This window comes from Pezoporus wallicus, unplaced genomic scaffold (assembly GCF_028554395.1).
Source record: "Pezoporus wallicus isolate ANWC-B61680 ecotype Strahan unplaced genomic scaffold, APGP_CSIRO_Pwel_v1 contig_2132, whole genome shotgun sequence".
Classification (NCBI taxonomy): domain Eukaryota; kingdom Metazoa; phylum Chordata; class Aves; order Psittaciformes; family Psittacidae; genus Pezoporus; species Pezoporus wallicus.
In genome coordinates, this window is record NW_026637551.1 from 1,623,016 (window position 1) to 1,645,540 (window position 22,525).

Here is a 22,525-nt window from a genome sequence, read left to right on the forward strand (position 1 = left end):
GCCAATTATACATAAACTAGGTCACAAACTAGAAATGAAGTTTTGAGACTTATCTCAAAGGGGGTAAAGTATGATGGGCTATCTTATGACTTGCAATTAAAACTTCAGTCTAGACCTTGAAGGATACCAGTATCAGGCTATACTTAACCACACATCTTAGAAAACCTTAGCCCAAAGCGGTCTTTTTGCAGTTAAAAGCAACAGGAAACAACTTTGGAATAAAAAGTGACAGGAACCTTAAATGCTCTGGCAGTACTCGCATTCTTGTAGTCAGTCATGCTGACCTGTAAGACAAAGCACTTAGCTGTACTTTGAATTCAGTATGAGTGTTTTCCTGAGTAAGGGCCAACTGCAGCTTTGTGGTTAATACAAGATGATTTAAACTTCATAAGTAACTATCTTTAGTGTAATCTTGCTCCTTTTGGGGAATTCCAACTAGAAGAAACATCCCAGCAATTTTTTTGTGTTTTTACAAATGTAAGTATGTATGTAAAGATAAAAGATGTTTTAATTTGTGAATTGTATTTCTCTGTAGATTTTTTGACATTATAAAATCTGAGACCTTTAGAGTCAAAAATCTGAATTAAAGTTGAAGACTTTATGCTTCTTTTTCAATTTGTTGCATTCAGACTATACAGTGACACAGAGCTGGAATGGGTTACCAGATCACATGCAACTTAGAAAACCTGAGAATAGGTAATGCAACACAACTCCCCTTAGTGATAAGACTGTACTCACATAAGCAGCAGTACAGTACCTGCAGCCTGTTAGCCTTATGGGTGCTGCATATCCAGTGCTGAAGAAACAGCATGTTACACAACTTGGAGCATTGTGTGAGCTCACTGCAGTCATATATATCCAATCTTAATGTGTCTCCAACTATGCTATTACTTGGGCTTGAGTTAACAGATTTTTTTTTTTTTCTGTGTTTCCTCATGCACCCATTCCGTGCGCTATCTGTTTTATATTATTGTCTCTTAAGTGCCTTATTTATCTTCTGGACCCTGTGGTCTTAAATAACCTGGTCATTTTTGGACTGTATGAATTCTAAGATTACCTTGGTCATTTGTGGATGGTGTGTTTTCCTAGATAACATGGTAGACTATGGACATGGTGATGCATTTTTCTCTTTGAATGCAGACCGATACTCTTTTACTACTTTTACCTTTATAATACTTTTCCTTTATTTAAAGCAACCTTACTGTTGCTTTTCCAAATGTGATTTGTGATAGCTTTTAACACAATCTTGCTCATGCAATATTTCTCACAGCCTGTGGAAATTCAGGTTAAAGAGAACATGTTACTAATATCTTAATGTGTATCTACTTACGATAGTGTCAATGGTAGTTACTGGACATGTTAAAGGTGTTTTAATTCCCTTTAGCCTGTAACACTCTTTCCAGAATACCTCATCCACTTTCCCAGGATTATTGTAGGGTAAATTTTATTCGGCATCTGTTGCTGTTTGACATTACATATGCTTCCATCTGGACCCTGGAATCTCTCAGTTGAGGTGTTTAAGAACTTTTCAATTTGTGCAAACAACAGTGGTAGCCTTGTTGTTTCCCTGTCAACCCTTTTTACGATTTTGCACCATCATCTTTCACCTGTTTGTTTTTCTGATGATCTGGGTGAAGAATCTGCCACCCCATATTTAAGGGCATCCAAATCTCAGTCTGGCTTTCATGTTAGTGTTTTTCATTACAAGGACCTTTATTGATAGGACAAGGGGTAGTTAATGGCTTTGAACTGAAGAGAGAGTAGATTTTGATTAGATACCAGGATGAGTTATTTACTGTCAGAGTGGTGAGGCACTGGCACAGGTTACCCAGAAAACTGGTTGCCCCATCCTTGGCAGTGTTGAAGGCCAGGTTGGGTGGGGCTTTGAACAATCTGGTCTAGAGGAAGATGTTGCTGTTCCTGACAGGGGTTTGAAACTACATGAGCTTTAAGGTCCTTTCCAACCCAAACCATTCTGTGATTCTAGGATTTGCTATCCATATTTACCCTATAATCTAATTTGCAGATTCAGTATCTCTTACTGTCCAGCTGCACACACGCCCACATGCCAGCAGCTCTGGGAAGGAGGATACCTACCCTCCCACGAAGGGGTGTTTGGGTATGCTACCTGTGCTGCCAAGAGCTGCCTGATGATGGTGATATTCACGGGTGACTGCCTATTTGGCTGGCACAGGCAGCTGTACTAGGTGAACCATCCTGCATGCCCAACCAGCTGTGGAGTGGCCTGGCTGGGGGATACCGGTTTTGGCTGAGGACACTTGCACTCACCCGTAAGTCTCGGGTGGCCCGAAGCAACTCCTGAACTGGACGAAGTGCAAACCCTCAGGTGGAACGGGCGGCAAACACCGCGGGCGCGCCGGCCCCTCATCCTGGCCTCCCAGCCGTGCTGCCCGCTCCGCGCAAGCCGCCTGCGCGACGGGTTTGAGCATCGCGCCTCCGCTTCCTCGCGGGCGGACAAGCGCGGCGGGAGGCATGGCGGGAAACCGCGGTGCCAGCCTGCCGCGTAGCCCTACGGTGCTCGCCCGCGCATGCGCGACGTCCCTCTCGGCGGCTCCGAGCGGCGGCGTTGCCAGGGCTCTTCCGCGGCCGGAAGTCGTCGTTGGGGAGCTCCCGAGCGCGGCGTGGCGCGGCGCGTCGGGGCGTGGTCGCGTCCTTCCCTCCGGGCCCTAGTGATCGGGCGGGCTGCCGGCGGCCTCGCTGAGGTGGGACAGGGGTGGTTGCGGGGCTTCGGTGGGCTAAGGGCGCCTCACGCGGGGCTCGGGAGTGCCCAGTCCGCGTCCGGCGCGTCCGGCACCTTCGGGGCTGTGCGGTACCACACCGTCAGCCCCATCCCGGCGGCGGGCGGGCCTTGAGGCTGCCCCGCTGGTCTCCAGCAGGCTGGAGGCGTTCGGTGAACGGCGGAGATCGGAGCTGCTGGGCGGTTTCGGGTGTCTGCGAGCAGGTGTGAGGGGTGTGCTGAAACTCTGTCCCGCTTCCTTGTGGCTGTCGCCTCGGCCTGCCGGACAGACCATGTGAGCCGCGGGTACGGCGTGCGCCTGGTCCAGTGACATCTGTGGTGTAACGAAGTGAACTGCTGCTGCTGCTGCTGCTGCTGCTGCTTGAATTTTAGCTTGCATAGAATTTTTAATCCACGTTAATGAAAATCTAGTGATTCTTTGAGCTGAAACAACTGCTGGTGAGTTTTGTAGGGTCCAGTGCAGATACGTTAGTTATGCCTGGCATTGTGTATTTTAGAATAGTACCTTTTGAGATCATAGTTAGGCCTTTTTTGAGAGTCTCAGTCGTGCAGCCTTTTGGGTTGAACCTCCAAAGACCTAGCTAGTTCCAACCCTCTGCCATGGGCAGGAGCACCTTCCACTAGACGGGGCTGCTCCAAGCCCCCTCCAGCCTGGTCTTGATCACTGCCAGGGATGGGGCATCCAGAGCTGCTCTGAGCAACCTGTGTTAGTGCCTCACCACCCTCACAGTAAAGAACTTACTTATATCCAGTCTCAATCAATGGCCTAGTTCATAGTTAAGCATATTCAGAAGTCCATGAGGAGAATATGATGCAAGCTTTGTAAGGTAATGCCCATCAAATGTATTAATCCCTCAGATGAACACTATGTTGTTTAATTATGTGGCTCCTACAAGCCATTCCATGCCATTTGAATACTTTTGTTTGGAAGTGAAATAGAATGCTTTTAGAGGGTATCCCTCTGTGTTCTAATAAGCTATCTGTTGATACATATTTTAACAGAGGAATGTTGTGTATTCAAAATAATTTGTATTCTCAGAAAATAATCTTTAGGGCTTTTTATTTTTTTTTTTTTTTTCCTCTATGGCTTCAGAGTAATTTCAGGAAGTTCTAAACTGCAGAATGGGGTGGATGTGACAGTGCGTTTTGATTGTATTTTAAGACAAAGACTTTTTTTCACTGCAGCTATTGTTGGATAGAGTTAGTGAATTCTGTTCTTGAGGTAAATCTCCCAGATATCTGAGAAAGTGTTTGTTACACTTTTTTTTTTAATGAGATTTTGGTGTAGGTTGCAACACAGCTTAAACGGGTGATATGGAAAACTAGTTCCTCAGTGACTAGTGGCTTATTAATCTTGACTGTTGAATACAGCTTAGTTTTCATGTTGTCTTGCTTTAATTAGTAGAACACGTAAATATCTTCACTATTCAACTTGAAGTACGTCTTGGAGCTTTTTTTAAGGTCTATGTTGTAAATATGTTGTCTGTATATTTCTTTTTTGTCAGTAACTCTAAATTAGTGGGTTACTTCTATGGGTGAACCGAGTTACAGTTCAGTTTAATGTTCTTCCCATAAACCCCTAAATATTGCTGACCTATCTAATAAAAATATGTTCAAATAGAAAATTCCAGGTTTATGAAAAAGTTAGAAGACTTGCTATGTTAGCTTCCATTTGCCAGCAAACCTCAGATGTTGACCTGCTTAAAAAAAAATCACAGTATGTGCTGTTACCTCCCTTAGAATTATTTTGAAGAGAAATTAAATTGGTGATACTCTTAGGGGAAAAGAGAATGTAGGGGAACAATTTATGCAAACGTAACTTTTTGTGTTTACTTCCTTCTGAAAACCCTGGTAGAAGATATTGTACAAAATATATATTTATTTTCATCTGCAATATTCAAGCTTAGAGGACAGGAACAGTTCTATTTCTTGATTAAAACTGATGTTAGATTATGGGTGGTAGTTGTTCACAAGGCATAGTATCACTGGTAACTGTTCGGGAATGTTAACAAATGGTTAATTATATTGCCAAATAAACTGAAATATGTCTCTGTTGCAGGTTTTAATGTTTTTAACGATATGGAAAAGGGTGATCTTTGAAGCTTGTCAAGTAAGAGTGTACATGTTTGAAGATGATGTTCCTTCTCCAGAGTTAATAAACTCAAAGCTGCTTATTGGATGTCATGAGTTTGTTCACTCCAGTCAGCTCTGCTGTCATGGAAGCTACATGGTGAGCTCTACTTCTATACTTCTAAGCCTAGTAATATTGTTTGTGTTTTTGTGGTTAATTTTCTAGATCCCTGAAATCATGTAATTCAGACTGAAGAACCACCAGATACGGTGTGATACATGCAAGCTATGCCATTCAGTGCAGTCATTATAGATGACAAGATTTACTTGAAGGCATGCATTTGCTTGAGGCAATTGGGTCTGCAAGAATTTTCACATGACTGTGGGAGATGTGACTTGGAGATAGAGGTTGTGCCTCTCTGCAGTTAGGAGTGTGACCTGACGTTACAGAATGGTTTTCTGCATAAGCTGAGGTGGTAGAGGTCAGCTTTAAATCTTGTACGTGACTTTTATTTTCTAAAACCTGGTATGTGTTTAATCTCCGGGGCAATTAAAGTAAGCTTTAATTCATTCTGTCTTTCTTAGATGTGAGAGCTATTTGTTACTGTTTAAAGTCTGATTATACAAAAGTGCCAGTTATATAGGAACAGCAAAAATCCATGAATATAAATTTTGGTTAGGAAACTTTCAGCTGGAGAAGTTTAGCAAAATTCCAGCGGTGGATAATAGAGGAAATAAAATTTCTCTCTGTTGCAAAATCATTGTATTTTCTGCCAGATGTGGAAGAAAAGCTAGTGAAAAGCTGTTTTTATGCAGTGTTCTGTTGGCTGTCATTTCTAGCTGAATTGATAAGTGAATATGAATTCGGTTTTTGAGTTAAAAAAGTCATTCTTTAACATAGAACTCAAAACCTATTTCACTTGCTTATATGCTTTCTTGAAGAATCTTAAAAGTGCTACTAAAAACGGTGTCTTAGATAAAAGCTGTAGTTAGTAAACTATGTATTTCAGTTCAAAACCAACAATGGGTAAACTATTAATACATGAAGATGGAAGTACAAAATATCCTCTGAATTCCTGTTAGGCTGCAAATCATACATGCTGTGAAACTTTTGAGGGATTTTGTGTGTTTCAATCTTTAAGTTTCCAAAAGCTTTATGCTTGTAACACTTGTACTTGCAGTAAGAATATGAAAGGAAGAATCTCCTACTGTAGGTAATACGAAGCTTTCACAAAGTACTGCATGTGCGGGTAATGCTGGGAAGATTAAAGAAAATACTACAGAAATAAGAATTCTTAAGGCCAATGTCTGTTGTATTTGAAAATGTTTAGGTAGTCAAATAAAATAATGAAGTGCTTAACATGGTAATATTCCCTCAGATCTGATTATTTATTTTTCTTTTTTAGTTGCTGTTTCAATTTAGTTCTATACTAAGAGCAAAAATAACGTTTTCTGCTTTATATTTTAAATTTTTGGTAGTGGCATTGTGAGTTTAGAAGCTGTGCAGAAAATGGTATTTTAAAAAGGTGTTTAATGCTCTTAATGCTTTTTTCCCCAGTTGTGTCTTAATGCTCTTATGTTCTTTTTGCATTTCTATAACGTCCCTAATTTGCTGTCACCTCTGATGGTTTGTAACTTGTTTGTGGTTTGTTTGAGTGTCTCCGCTCCCCCAAATTGATCCAGTTAAGCAGAGTTAAATTTTCCTCTGTGTAAGTTTTATTATGTAGATTCTTGCATAGTGTTTGGGTTTTTTTGGTTAATTTCTGTGTAATAGATGCGTTGAAATGAATAGCTTTCTTGAAAGCTGATTGCCATGCAAACCAATGTAATTTACTTTGAGATTTAAATGTAGGTTTTTATTAATTTGAAAAAATGTACTCATTCCCTTGCTTGCATCCAGTGTGCTGTCCATGCAAGAAGCATTAAATACCAGTAGGTTTAAAGAAGCAAAACGATGTCCTTGCAAGCTAATAAAGTGATTACCCTTCTCATAACTCGTTTGTTTGCCTTAGTTCTCTCCAGGTTCCAGTTTGGCTTCTGGTTTTCTCCCTACCCTGTGCTTTGTTACCTTTGGTGCTGTCTGGCCTTTAGCTGTCTTTAGTCAAGATTGGTACTTCTTGAATCATATCAACATGACTGCCTTTCTTTCATTTTATGTTGTCCCTAGCCATGGAAAAATAAAGGTCTCGCAGACGTATTATATGATATCCACAAATAAGCTTTTATACAGTTTATGGGTGCTTTTTATTACTTGCCTGACTTAGCACCACATCTTCCTACTGCAATAGCAAAGAGTTGCATAATATAATAATACGTGGTTTTACTTACCTTGTTGCTGATTTTTTGTCCTTTGAGTCATGTTGGTTCCTCTGGGTATAGCTCCCATAGTAAACACTCAAAGCTAATAAATGTGCCTGTGTTTTTTTCTGTAGTACATGCAGGTGTTAGTGATCCTTATCTCCTGCATTGTGGAACAATTACCGATGATACGCAAATACTCTGAACTCATAGATGTTTTTTATAAATGGAGAATAGACTTCATATTTATTAAATTACAAAATATTTATAGGCTTTAGCTAGAACCCTGAAAATTCATTTTTTATTATTAGCATGTCTTTAAAGTGAACAATTGATCTAAATTACTGTTCCCCCTGTTGATGACATTTATGTCTTTCCTGGTAGAAAACATATCATAAGGTTGAGTTCTCAGTCATGGAAAATGTTGGTGGTGCCTCTGCACAAACCTAGGAATAAAGTGGTAATTTTTTTTTTAAAATATAACAAATAATTAAATCCCGGTGGACTGACATGTCTGTAATTAAGGCCTCTTGTAGACAGAGGTAAGCTATTTTAGTATTTTCAGTTCTGTATGACATGTTGCCAACTTTGTGGTTATTATAATCATGTTTCTTTTCACAGTATATTTCATTTTTAGTGATCCTGACATCTTGTGCTTTTGTGTGGAGCAACTAATTATTGCAGCCAGTCTTATTTATATGAAATAACGTGAAAACTGATTTTAAACTCCTGAAATAATTCAGAAGTTGTTCAGTTTGAAGTTGCAATAATTGCGTGTAAGATTACTAAACTGGGCTGTTTTAATATATATTTTTTATACTTATTTTTCATTCTGCTTATGAAAGCTTGTTTTGATTATTTTAATATTGCTTCTGGTGCTGAAGGGCTTCTGCTAGCTGCCAAGTAGATTTTAACTGAAATAGTGTAAATGAAGATACTGGGTATTTTAGAGGCCTAGAACTTTAATTTATGTGGTTTGTGTCTAGTTTAAATGTATGTATCTTTGAAAAAAAAAAAAATGTGGAAAAGTGGTTTTTGTTCTAGATATGTACATTTGTTTCATGGCAGAAATGGTTTTGGGATGGTAATCCATGTTGAAAAATGAGCCTTACTTCAGGACACAAACATAAACTTGCTAGTCATTTTAATGTGATTGGAATAATGTTTTTTTAAGCGTCCTGAAAGTTTATTGAAAAAAATAATAGCGATATTTAAAGTTGATAAAAAACTTACTATGTTTATGGGGAAATCTGAAGTGTGTATCTAACAGTAGTTCCTGCTGCAGCATCTCATATCTCGCACAATAAGCATTTCTGTATAACTCTTTTTCAAAGAACAGTAATAATATGATGACAACTGTGTGGGAGAATTTTGCTTAAGTAAATGTTTAGAACTTTGAGCTTGCAATCTGATCAGAGAAATAAAGGAGCATTAAAACTTACAAGGAATACATGTTTTTTTTGAAAATGTTCATATTTTGCAGCTTACATAATGCCAAGTGTGAGTCACAGTTACAACAAAACAGCAATGAATCAGAAGTGTATACTGTTGAAGATCTGAGAAGGAAGCTCTGTCAAGTTAGAAAAGAAAAGTTAGACTTAACCATTAAACACAATCAAGAAGTAAGGACTTCTTTTGCTTGCTTTATTTTACTGTCAGAATAAATGTGATCTTGTTTCATTAAAATAATACTCTAGCATGGACTATCAAAAGCGGTCATTAGCTGAAGAATAACAAGGAAGGTGTCACTGTACAGACCTTTTGTAGCTGTTCAAAGGTACATCTGCTGGCATTGTTGATAGTTAAAGGTGCATCAAGCAGAGTGTGAATTTTCTCCAGAGAAAGGAGTCGCTGCCGGTACCAGTGGTCTGTTAGGTAGGATTGCCTGGAGACACAATTAAAAGCCACAGTTGACTGTAGCCTCATAAAAAGATCTGATTTAGTTGTTATTTATATTTTTTTTCTGCAGGGTATTAGAGTATCATTTTAATTCTGGAGAAGTTGTTTGCAACTCATAAACTAGTACTGTATTTTTTGTGTATATACCAAATCCAGCTTTTAGTAGTCTTGCAGTATCTCAGCTTGTGCAAATTACCAGTTTTCTACAGCTGTAATGATGTATAATGTACAGATGTGGTGATGTGTTCATCAGTAACTTGTTAACAAGAGCTTCATTCACAGGGAAATAATTAGCCTGTATTACGAAGGTTTTCCCTGATGCTATTGTAGCAAACTAGTATTAAAATCAAGTAGTAGTAAGAAAATACTTAATCTTTTTTTTTTACTAGCTTTCATGCTAGTACACATAAGAGAAGGTGGGCACTGAGTACAGCAGTAGTTGTAATTGGATTTGGATTTGTTGCTGCTAGAAACCCTAGCCAGACTTGATAATGCCAATCTGGCAGCTCATATCCTGGTTTAAACTCTGCTGATGCAGAAGTATTATTACTACTACAGATAACAATTCTGTTCTTATCAATTTGCTAGGGGCAGTTGATGTGGCCGTTCATTCCTGTGTTTTTGGCCAAATCCAGTGAATAAACCAAGTTTATGGAATCATTTGTTCCATATCCTTTTATTATTGGGGTGTGTAGCCAAATTAAGAAATTTATGTTTCTCCCACAATGACTTGCTCTTGTGCTGCAGCTAACTCGTCGTTTTCCCATTGCCCTATCAACTGCAGGGTGGTTCTGTGCAATTCCCTCTGGAATTACTTGGATTCAGACAAATAAAAACCCCTCTTAGATTGAGAATTTGAAAGACGGGAGTGTACAAGGATCTTCTGCACCATTTTCCTGTTCTGATCTGCAATGCAGATAAACTTGAGACCTTTTTTTTTTTGTTTGTTTTATTTTGATTTGCTTTGTTGGTGGTTTTTGTTTGTTTTTCCCCTATTCACTTAGTCTATAGTTGTGGATAATGGAAATGCTTAAGTTACATACATGCAATATTATTGAAGTCAAGGAGCTACTTTGTAGATGTTCTGAAGGAATAGTAAGGAATATTGAGGTGCTGGAGTGGGTTCAGAGACGGGCAACAAAGCTGGTGAAGGGTCTGGAGAATTAAGTCTGATGAGGAATGTCTGAGGGAACTGAGGTTGTTTAGTCTGGAGTAGAGAAGGCCCAAGGGGTACCTTATCCCTCTCTGCAAGTACGTGAAAGGAGGATGAAGTGAGGAGGTGGCTGGTCTTTTCTCCCAGGTAATGAATGTGATAGGAACAACAGGTTACGGCCTCAACCTGTGCCAGGGGAGGATTAGACTGGATATTAGGAAAAATTTCTTCACAGAGAGGGTGATTAGGTATTGGAACAGGCTGCCCAGGGAAGTGATGGAATCATTGTCCCTTGAAGTATTCAAAAACCATGTAGATGAGGCCTTCAGTGACATGGTTTAGTGGTGGACATGGCAGTATTGGGGTAATGGTTGGACTTGATGATCCTACAGGTCTTTTCCAACCTAGGTGATTCTGTGTATTTTACTTTCTACCTTCTTGTGTTGAAATAGTTTGAGCTTGATTTTCTGGAGGTAGTTTAGCAGCAATGACTATACTATGTTTCTTAATCTGGGTAGGATAACTTTTTGATGCATTTTCCATTCTTAGTTTGTTATTTGCTAAATTTAATAGCATTCTATTTGACAACTGAACATCATTGAGCTGAATTTTATGTTCATACACATACTTGTGAGTTATTAGATATCTGATAGTCTAGTATTCCAACATAATTGTATTTCTTAAGTGCTAAATTTGAAGAAACTTACTAGAAAATTGCCTGTGGAATATAATGTTTCTGTTGCTGCAGTTTTTCCTTCGAGGTGCAGGAAGATGACAGCATTATGACTTTTATTTTCTTAAAGTAGTGTATTGTTTGAAAAATGGAGGGCTATGTTTAAGGTACATGAAATTCATCCAGAAATAGGAACATAAGCTTGCATAAAACCAGTAAAAGTACTTAAAATCTGCATAGATGTGCATTTGTAAGTCTATATTTCACTTTGAAGTGGACTAAGAAGGCAGCTGTAAATGTGATTCTTTAAAAAATACTCTGTAGGTGTATTTCTGTAACATATTTTGTCAAAAGAGCATTGATGCCAGTTTTCTGAAACAAATTTATTTTCTAGCTGTCTGACTATGAAAGCCAGATAGTCAAATTACGGTCAGAAATTGAGAAAGGCGAGGCTGTTCGACAGCATCTGGAGTATGAATTGGCAATTGCCAGAAAAGATGGTCGTCTGAAAATGTATGCTGCGGAAGAGGAGTTAAATGATGCAAATACCAAACTTGTGGAACTGCAAAGTAAGTTTCAAAAAAGCAAACATCAACAAAGGCTAAGTCAGTTCCAAGTTCGGAAAGCAAGTGAGAAGCAATGATTAATTAAATTTATAGTTACTGCTGTTTTTCTTGGACTTCTCTTAACTTTTCCCATCTCTTGTCCGTCTGCTTTTGTAAACCCATAGCAGTCTAGAAAACTCTTGCTATCTCACATGTGAATTAGAACTAACCTGTTAAACCAATCAACCCTTTTTTATTCTTGAGTCTTGACTTTCATTGCTCCTTCTTTCAGTGCTGTCCGTACACAGAATTGTAATCCTGGCACCTGTCTCCACATCCTGGTTATCACTATGTCCAGCAGTTCTTCTTTTTTTCAGGGGAAAAAAAAAAAACAACAAAAACAGTTGATTTCTGTTCATTTGCACGATTTCAAACAACTTTTTTCCAGAAGTTTTCATCATACTGCTTCTTTCTTTTCAAAGGTTTCAAGCTTTTCATTGCTTGTGTCTGGTTTATCATCATCCTTGTTTCTCTTTTTATAGGTAATGGGACATGCATATTGTGACAGTAGTATATGGAAGGGAAGGTTTTTACCTAGACATTTTTTTCCACTGTTAGTTTTGTATTCAGAAACTCAGATTTCCTTGATCCTCAGCAGAGATATTTCTCATTCTTACAAGTAAATGAGGTGCATTGTTAATTACCTAAGTATAGTACCTTTTTAATTTAGTACAGGAGGTGCATTTATGAGTTTGCTGAACCTTTTATGTTCCATGAGGAGTTTAGAGCACTCCTCTTGGAGATTTTTATCTTTCCAAGAATGGAAGGAGATTTGGAGACTTGCAAGTACTTAAGTTATCAGGTATTTTTTACGGTAATTAGAAAACTGAACTGTTCAATCCTTTGGAGGACACACACACACAAATCTTACGAATTGCAAATTGGAAGAATACATTTTATTTCCTTTTGGAAATTTGCAAGCTGAAGACTTGAAGTGCTAGTTTCTCACTTACGGGAAAGCTGTTTTGTTCTCTGCATGCTCACTTTACCCCGTGCCAATTTAGAAGCGAGTAGTGTGTATGTATTAAAGTACTTTAAATCTTATTTTGTGGTTCACTTTGATTTGGAAAACCCATTGATGGCTGTGTCAGATAGTGTGTTCAATGATGGGTGCTGGTCTGCAGGGCCACCTGTGTGGGAGGAAAGAGGTCTAGGTCTGCCTGGTGCTGGTCTGAGCCAGCTCCACAGCTGGCAAATCTACACACCACACTGCGCCCAACTGCCCATCAGAGAGTGCATGGCATCTCTGCCAAAGCATATTTCAGAAAGGGCAGTAAATGCCGAGAGGAAGAGTGAAGGAAGAGAAGAAAAGGGACAGCAGGAGAGACAGCAGCAGAGCTGTAGCCTGAGGAGGGGCTGGGACCAAAGTAGTGACATGCAGGCACTAAGAGGCAGAACTCAAAAGGGACTGTTGCAGATGAAGGAACCACAGTACATGGATGCCAGCTTCCTGAAGGGACTGTGCTTGTGTGTGGTGAGAAGACTGGAGAACAAAAAGGGTGTAGTAGAGGTTTTGCAGAAGCAAGGATGTTTTGTTGAATGTGTATGTGTGTTAGTTTCTTCAATACCAGAATCAGTAATTGGAATTCTTGTTAACTGACAGTAATTTACATTGGTTTTGTGGTTTGTGTTTGTTTGTTTTTCTTTCCATGACAGGTGCCAAAGAAGTCAAGTTATCATGGTGTTGCTTGTCAGTTCTTTTGTAGTTTATAACTTCCTGCTTGCTTTCCCAGGTCACTTGGAGTCCTCCTCACCTCATTTGGTGCTTTGATGTGACCCTGACTGTTTCTTGTACAGAATGCCTCATTTGTGCCTTGTCCTCTTCAGTACTTCCTACAGGTTGTTTTTCTGCAGCTCTCAGGCTTGCCTTTCTGCTGTCTGACAATCCTCTCCCATTATTGTGTCCACTGATTCTCTGTGTTGTCTTAGTGTGCCTCTTCTGTTCATTTTATCCCTCTCTGACTGAGAAGAACTTTCAGAAAACTAGGATGAATTTGAAATAAAAATCTGTTAGAAAGTGATATTTTAATTGCCAGTGTAGCTAGTTGTATTCAGGAAAATATAAAGCTAATCCAAAGTACTTTCATCTGAAAGCAAATTTGTAAAATAAAGCAAAACTCCAAGTCAGACTGCTTAAGTAAACAGCCATAGATAATGAAGGTTTCTGCACCATTTAAGCTTTTACTGAGGAGTGTATAAATATACCCCTATCAGGGCATTTGCTTGGCTGGAGGTTTGAATCTCTCGAGCAGCATTATATTTCCTTGGAAAAGCTAAGCCTTTGCCTGCTAGCCCAGCCTGGCTTAGGTTTTTCTACAGTCTCTTTCATGGGGCAGGTGCTTATCTTCACTGTCACGTAAGTTGACCTCCAAATTAGTTGAAACAGGCTAACATCTATATGAAATAGACAATTCAAAAAAAGCTGGCCAAATGTTGAAGAAATCTGAAATTAAGGCTTCCATGCGATAGAGACTTCACTTCAAAGCATTACTACTAATTTTTATTCCTTTCCAAGAAGAGAAGAGTTTTAATCTATAAAAATCTCTGAAGCATTCTGTGTCCTTGTATGAAATATGCTACAGGAGTACCGATTTTGTTTCTTTGTAGTGAAGGTGGTGCTGTCCAATGCTGGACTTGTTAATGCTCCAGTGTCCCACAGGATATCACGATACACAGAAGAACTGATCATTGTGGTTTTTTTTTTTAACATGCTTTGCAGTGCTACTTGTTTTCTTTCTTTTCTTTAAATAATAGTGTTAAATGAAAAACTGCAGCAGAAAGTGGCAGAGACTGAGAAAACGCTTCATATTGCTCAGCAGAAGTGGAAAGAAGAACAGCAAAGACATGCAAGTGAGAAGGATGATATCCGTAGAACTTGCAAGAATGAATATGAATTGCTTCTCAAGGAAAGAACCAAACTAGAAAGTTTTTTGCAGGTATGATGTATTAATAGTTGGAAGATTGGGGCTGTTCAGCCTGGAGAAGAGAAGGCTGTGTGGAGACCTCATAGCAGCCTTCCAGTATCTGAAGGGGGCCTATAGGGGTGCTGGGGAGGGACTCTTCATTAGGGACTGTAGTGACAGGACAAGGGGTAACGGGTTCAAACTTAAACATTCTTTCCTGTTAGGGTGGTGAGACACTGGAATGGGTTGCCCAGGGAGGTTGTGAATGCTCCATCCCTGGCGGTGTTCAAGGCTAGGTTGGACGAAGCCTTGGGTGGCACGGTTTAGTATGAGGTGTCCCTGCCCATGGCAGGGGGCTTGAAACTAGGTGATCTTAAGGTCCTTTCCAACCCTAACTATTCTATGATTCTGTGATTCTAAGTTGCAAGTGATGGTGGTAAGGACTTTTTGGTGCAAAGTGTGTGGTGGGCTTGGTTTTTTTTCGTTTAGGGTAAAAAAATCCCACAAATAGCTAAATATTACAGAATATTTTTTAATAATACAGCTTTATAAAGTTACACTTAGTGTGTCACAGTCTGTCTTGCTTTGATGGACTGTGTTGTGGCTGATTTTCATGGTAAACACTTAAACCACTTTACCAGTGCACAGTGGCAGTGAGGCCCATTTGTACTGTTTTGCGAAGCTGAGTTAGTAAAATCAAGGACACCCAACACCTAGCTTCTAACTTCATTTCCCGCTTACCTCCCTCAGTCTGGTATCTAACAGCCTGTAAACATGGAAATAATTTGTGTAATACAGAGACTGTACGTGGTAAGGGAACTCAAACAGTGATGATGGTGTTTCCAGCTCTGCATTGTACCTTACTCACTCCATGTCACATATGAAAAATGACCACTATTGGAAAACCTGCCTTTTAGTTAAAAAAAAAAAAAATTAAAACTGAGAGATGGTTTTATAATCTGTTTTAGAGTCTGGTGTTGTTATTCTTCAGAAAATTTCATTGTATTTAATGAAAAGAGTGATTTGCAAAGTTGACTTTCACTGGTATGCGTAAATTCTTCAGGTGTTAAATTTGTAAAATAAAAATACAAACTTTTTAAACACTTTTTATCCAGTCCAGCTATTAAAACTGAATTATTTTTCAAAGAAATATGGTAGTATGGTGTGGAAGTGCTGAGTTAACATACTCAATGTTTACCTGCTCCACAGGGCCACAAACAATTGCACAATTGTAATAATTTAAATCTTTTAAATGGACAGTTGAATTAACATTATATCTTAGCAGTGTAATAATATCATTAGAGGAAAATCTAGAATGTATTCAGCTGCAGTTAAGCTTTTAAAGAAGTGAAGTGCAGATGCTCTGTAAGGCTGATAGCCTTTTAGTCATATGCATAACATATGCAGAGAACAGATTGCTACTAAAGAGATTCACTTTCTTTTAGTCAGCAAGACTTTTTTTTTTTTTTTTCCCCTTCATATTCCTATTTTAAAACTCCCTTTAAGATGTGGCAGGCTTGTAGCACTTGGTCTGGGCATTGGTCAGACAGTAGAAAATTAGGCCTGCTTTCTTCCCACCCAGTCAGCTCTAAGTCTGGGATAGTGCCAAAAAGTCTTCCCAAATGACAAACCAATCCCTACCTGGCAGCTTGACAACAAAGTTCTGACAGCAGACCTACTTGTACTACATTATGGTGCCCTTGGTTGGACTCTATACAGCACCTGTAGGAGCAACACTTAAAAAAACAGGGCAGAGAGAATTCCTTAATTATATGTATTCCAAAAATGCTGTGTAGTGAATCTTTAGCTCTTTGTTTGAAGGCAAGATTTGGAAAGAAAGGTGCAGTAATGAGACCTGAGGTAGAAATCAGGTAATATGTGTATATGTAGAGTTTCTGTGGATGGGCTGCAAAAGGAGTTGCACTCTCTTGTTATCTTAATGACCAGGATCCCTGATGGTGGAGAGAGATGCCACTGAACTGGATTTTCTCTGAAGGACAAAAAGGAAGTGCCCTCCTCTACCCTCTCCCCAGTAATTCTGTGGATATGCTGAACAGTGCTTTGAAAGAACAGTTAGAAGAACCGTAAATTAACAGTTAAACAAACCAACATACCCACCCTCCCAAACCAAACCACAGCAAAACCAACCAAACAACCTCTCCAAGCCCCCCAAATAAAAAAAAAAAAAAAAAACAACCAACCTCCCCCTCTCCCCCTAAAAAACCCAAGTCCCAATGCCAAAAAAATAGCAGTCCAGAGAAAGCCAAGGAAAGAGAAGGTTTCAGAGAAAAACCTTCAAGTTGATTTACAGGTGATACCCTGAGTTTTTTCTCTAACCAACACTCAGTGACTCATTTTTCACTCACAGTTGATGCTTAGAAAATCAGGGATAGGTATAGGCTATGAAAACACCTATTTTTAGATACAGTTTTCTTCCTTAAGTTGCCAGGTAAAGCAGGCTATGAGTGAAGCTTTGTCTCTTGAGTTCTGGCTAACAGTGGGCAGAGTTAGGTTGAGAAGGCTTTGGAATGGGCTTTTCTTCAAAATACATTCAGTGAGCTTAGTACTGTATAAAAAGAGCAGTGTTGGAGAAGTACACTCTCTCAAGTGGTGGTTGGCATCAGATGAAAAGGAGCAGTAGATTGCTTGGGACATTGTATTGTATGTCAGTGAATATATATTCAGAAATAAAGGTGATCTGCAGAGGCAGGTGTTTGGTTGGTAAATGTATTAGAGCTAGAAAATTGTTTGCTCCTAAGCTGAATGTGCTTCAGTACTGTCAACTCCTAAGCTGCTTTCAGTAGTAAAAACATATTTCTCCACTTTTCTTCTGTAGCTCTTTTCCTGCCCATTGCCCTTGTTATGAGTTTTATATATAGTTAATAAAATTACAGCAAATTGAAAATACATACATAAATGTTAAATATGGACTTTTCCAGCCAATGAAAATACATAAATAATTGTTAAATATATACCTGACTGTCTTAGTTGTTGCTCGAAAGCTTGATTGATTTAAACTTGGTAGTAAATGTCAGAGGGATCTGGATTTTTAAATTATGACTCCATAGAATCATAGAACAGTTTGGGGTGAAAGGGACCTTAAATATCAGCTAGTTCCAACCCCTTTGCCATGGTCCAGGACACCTTCCACTAGACCAGGTTGCTCAAAGCACCATCCAGCCTGGCCTTGAACACTTCTAGGGATGGAGCATCCACAGCTTCTCTGGGCAACCTGTTCCAGTCCCTCACTACTCGCATAGTGGGAAATGTATCCCTTGTAGTGAAATATGTTCCAGTTTTTGTGTTGTGCATTTAAAGGCCTGTTTAAATACTTTTATAATTATTCTAAAGTATGAAATGAAAGCTAAAGTCGATTTGATTTTTGTCTTAATATATACGTAAATATGAGATTCTAAGCACGTATACAAATCCTGGTTGGGAAAACTGCACTCCATGAACTCTTAATTCTGAACTTGCCTGTGAAAATGCTGAGGTAGGCATGAAGACGAAGTCAGCTTAACCTATTGAAATGTGGCTCTAAGATATGAAAGGAAAGTAATCCACTCTGCTTTCCAACAGGTTTGTAGTCTGCTCTATTGGGTACGCTTAGCATGCCATCCACTTCCTAACAAAAAGATGTTGGAGTTCAATAGTAAGTGCAATAGCATCACCTTGTGGTTAATCAGAAGAATGTAATAATCCTTCACAGAAGAATTTAGTTTCTGCTTAGACTACTTGTGAAAGTGTTGTTCATACACATTAAAAAAAAAAACAACCAGCCATGTTTTTCATACGCAGATATATATAGTAACTCTGTATATGACATTCAGGTGTACATGTATGTGTATATATTTATTGTTGCATGGTGAAGTTTGTTTCTTCTCGAGCCTTTGATGTGTAGGTGACTGCTGGGATAATCTTACACAGTTTCTTACCAAGTCTGAAAAGTTTAGAGACATCTCTAAGATTCTGAAATCTCAACAATTCCAGTTGACTTGTACAACAAGCTTGATGTGTTCATGTTGATTTTTAGTCTGATTAATGTTAACTACATTTACAGTGTAAGATGTTTGTAAGTCTTGATGTGTTATTTTCCAGCAAATGCTGTATTACTTATTTCATGAGTGCTTTTCCCAGCTAACTTTTGTTAATAATTGGAAGATTATTAACAAAATATACCTGAAGAGATAAATATCTCGGTGTCTTTCCAGTGGGGCAAAGAGTGGGAATAGTTGTGTATTTCTATAAGAATGGTAATTTTTTTCTTTTAGTGTGCTGTTGGGAAGAAACCTGTGTATTGACTTGATACTTATTGCAAAGAAAGAGGATTAGCTTAAATTTAGTCCATGTCCAGGTATTTTTCCAGTATTTTGATATACTGAGGTTCCAATTTTTGTTTATTCATGTGTTTCACATGCATGCTGTTTGTATAGTGCCTGTGCAACTTACTTTTTTTGCTTACTAGTTGGTAACATTTAGCACTGTAGAAAGTCCTACAGCTGAGTTGGAGCAATCCCACGCACAGCTACAGGTTGAGTGTAGAAGTGATTCAGAGCAGCTCTGTGGAGAAGGACTTGGGGGTGTTGGTCGATGAGAAACTGAACCCGAGCCGGCTTCAGTGTGTGCTCACAGCCGGGAAAGCCAACTGTATCCTGGGCTGCATCAAAAGGAAAGTTACCAGTAGGTCGAAGGAAGTGATTCTGCTCCTCAACTCTGCTTTTGTGAAATCCCACTTGAAATATTGTGTACATATTTGGTGTCCTCAGTATGTGAAAGACATGGAGCTGTTGAAGCAAGTCTAGAGGAGGGCCACGAAGAAAATAAGGACAAGCACCTCTCTTATGAAGACAGGCTGAGAAAGTTGGGGCTGTTCGTTCAGCCTGGAGAAGAGAAGGCTGCATGGAGACCTCATAGCAGCCTTCCAGTGTCTGAAGGGGGCCTACAGGGATGTTGGAGAAGGATTCTTCATCAGGGATTGTAGTGATAGGACAAGGGGTAATGGGTTCAAACTTAGACAGGGGAAGTTCAGGTGAGATACAGGGAAGTTGTTCTTTACTGTGAGTGTGATGAGGCACTGGAACAAATTGTCCAGAGACGTGGTAAATGCTCCATCCCTGGCAGTGTTCAAGGCTAGGTTGGATGGAGTCTTGGGTAACATGGTTTAGTGTGAGGTGTCCCTGCCCATGGCAGAGGAGTTGGAACTAGATGATCTGAAGGTCATTTCCAGCCCTAAGTATTCTGTGATTTTGTGATTCCCTTATTGTCATGTTTGAGTTGCCAAAACTTTCTACATTCAAACTGGAAGAACTTCTAAGATTCGTTTTGCAAACTGGAAAATACTTGAATTTCTTTGATCTTCATGTATAAACATGGTTCTGTCAGATTTCAATCTTCCAAAGATTTGTTCTGTATGAATAATTCATTTTCTCCTCCTCTTCCTTCCTGCTCTGTAGATGATTAGTAATTTCTAGAACTAGGTTATATAATGTAAGAGTAATAGCAGAATTTGCAGACCAACTGGTTTATTTTCAAAAGATGTCTCTTGCCATGGTATTGAATAGGAGTAAATGAGCAGAAGGACTTACTGTAATCTTTTTGTGTTTTGCACAGAAAGTCATTTTAACAAATTGGGTCTCCAAAGGTCCTCCAACTAAATCACAGGATTTATAGCTTGTTTCTGATGCTAGTTACAGAAGAGCTTATTCCTGTCCACTAGACCAAAGCTAGTCTTTTGGGGACTTCTGGGATCTCTAGCTTAAGTATGCGCTAGACTAGTGGGGGTTCATTATTTGGCTACTTTCCTCTGAGCTGGGTGTGGTGTGAATGTGGATTTTGTAGCAGTGACTCCACAGAGCTGTTGAGTCCAGTAGAGTTAGTAATTATTGCAGCCTGTAGCTTGGTTCAACTTCTGAATGTAGAAATTGAAATGGAGAACAGCTTGGTTATTTTATTCTACTGAGAACTTTGTAGTTCATGTAGATAATTTTTTAAAGTAATTAAATTTTTAGACAGATGGAAGTCTTTCTCAGAATAAAAGAAATGAAGATTACTTAGTCTATGGGAGTAACTGTTTCTAAAAATGTCTGATTCGATTTCAAGTTCTAACAATTAAAACCAGAAGAAAGTAGAACTTCTGTCCCTATGTATCATTTTGTCAAATGCGCTTAACCATTTCCAGCATAGCCATTGAGCTGAGAGAAAAAAGAGACTGGAAGAGCAGCCTTGTACTCTTTTTAGAGAGAGCATACCAGGTGAGGAATTGGCTCTAATTTTAGTGTTACCTCAGAAGGTCATGTTTGTAGTTATTTTTGAACCAGCACATTTTACCTGGTGGTGAATGAAGAGCATGTCTGCTGTTAGGTATAAATGGTTCTGTTGACATGCTAATGTGTTAATTTTAGTAACCTATTTCAATGCAGTCTCCACTTGCAAAGTATTCTTCTTCTGATCTCTCTACTATAATACTTTAGCTTAGTAAAAGTATCTAATGCTTTTTTTTTTTTTTTTCCCCAGGAACAAAACAATGCATTGCAAAATGTATGTAAGAAAATGAAAGATATGGAGATGGAACACAGTGGCTGTACTGAGCTGCTGAGGCGCCAGGCCAATCAACTTGAATACAGCGCTGAACGAGAGGAGCGACTGAAGAAAGAACTCAAAGTAAGGCTTTTTTTGACTATTGCTGTTAGTCTTAACAAGAGATGACACTCTGAGCAGTTTCATTTTGAAGGATGGAACCTGCCAGTTAGGCTGTGAACTCTGTATACTGGATTAACAAAATGTTGAACATCTGTTTCACAAAAAAGGTGGAACAGGTGAATGCTGTTTACACCATGTGCCTGACTTGAGACTGTGTTTGAACAGCAGATGGGAAAAGGTTCATGTAAGCATGAAAACAAGGCTAACTTTACTTTGGGAAATCTGTATGTTTTCCCTAATCTCTTAATTTGTCTATGTTCCTACCTTTTTGATTTAAGAACAGAAATTGACAATTAGTGGATTGGCAATGGAGAATCTACTGGAGCTGAGAAACTCATCAGATATTCTGCTAGTTAGGGGGCATAGCATACTGGAAGATTACAATGGTGTTATGGCAGCCTCTTCCTATCTTAAATGCTACAGGTAATTTTAGTTTGCCTGTCTGTTGAGTGACACCTGTTGCTGAGAAGTGTGAAGTCTTTAATGTGCTCCTTTTACTAAGCTGCTAGTTCTTTTGTAAGTTTCAGCGTTTTGTTTGTCCACTGATAGGCTTTGCAGTAAATAAGATATCTATATGAACAGTCTGGACCAAGACTTTCTTGGTAGAATGTTTGTCACTGCAGAAAAGCATACTGACTGGATGATTATTTATCCTGATGTAAGTTTGCTTTAAAAATCTTTAAATATTTTCTGCAATGAATTTTAAAGAATTGGAACTTGCAGGGTATTGGGAGCTCTTAAAGGAATAAATAGCATACAGTTTTCAGTGTTTTCTGTTACTTTTTCCTTAAAGGCAAAAGAAGTGTTTAAAGCATTGATTGCTAGGTTAAGTAAAGCCCTGCATTAAAGATGAAGTACAAAAGAAAATTCCTACAGGGAAGGTCAAATCTCATCAACTAAAAAACACTCACTAATTGACCAACAAGGCAGATATTTGTGCCCTCAAAGAGATACACAGGAAATCTATTTTCAGGTATATTGTGAGCCGCATGTATTGGGCTAGGCAGAATTAACATCAGTTGGAAAGTGCTGCATACTGTGAAGTTCCAATAGCCCTTTTAAAAACAAAGATTTTTGCTTCCAAGTACTTGAGTGAGGTTTTTTTTTTTTGTAATTTCACAGCTTTTAATATGTTGACAATACATTAATATATTAACTGTATTAATATATTACCTATATATTAATATAGCTAGTATATATTGATATTATCTATATTAATATATTAACTATACTAAATATATTAATAATTAATATATTGATATGTCATGATAGAAATCATGTGGAGAGGCAAGACAGCAAATTATTTGTCTTTCTCAATATTTTGATTCAGTGTACTCATTATTTAAATTTGAGAAGCAAGCACTCAGTTCCTTGCAAATGTATAAGTACTGTGCCCTGGAGATGGTTTTATCAGGGAATGCTGATAAACCAGTCAGCTAAGATATTTCTTTTGCTGCTTGATTTTTA

The 22,525-nt window shown here is 38.7% G+C and overlaps 1 protein-coding gene across 1 annotated transcript in view; it reads left to right on the forward strand.

Annotated features, from left to right (window-relative positions):
* Nucleotides 1-4,865: 4,865 nt before the first annotated feature.
* CCDC171 (coiled-coil domain containing 171) overlaps nt 4,866-22,525 on the forward strand; it is a 147,121-nt gene continuing 129,461 nt past the window's right edge. Inside the window, 6 exon segments of the mRNA XM_057406291.1 lie at nt 4,866-4,918; nt 4,920-4,988; nt 8,610-8,748; nt 11,246-11,420; nt 14,211-14,392; nt 20,873-21,019. Of these exon segments, the coding sequence (XP_057262274.1) occupies nt 4,881-4,918; nt 4,920-4,988; nt 8,610-8,748; nt 11,246-11,420; nt 14,211-14,392; nt 20,873-21,019 (750 nt within the window). The 5' untranslated portion in view covers nt 4,866-4,880.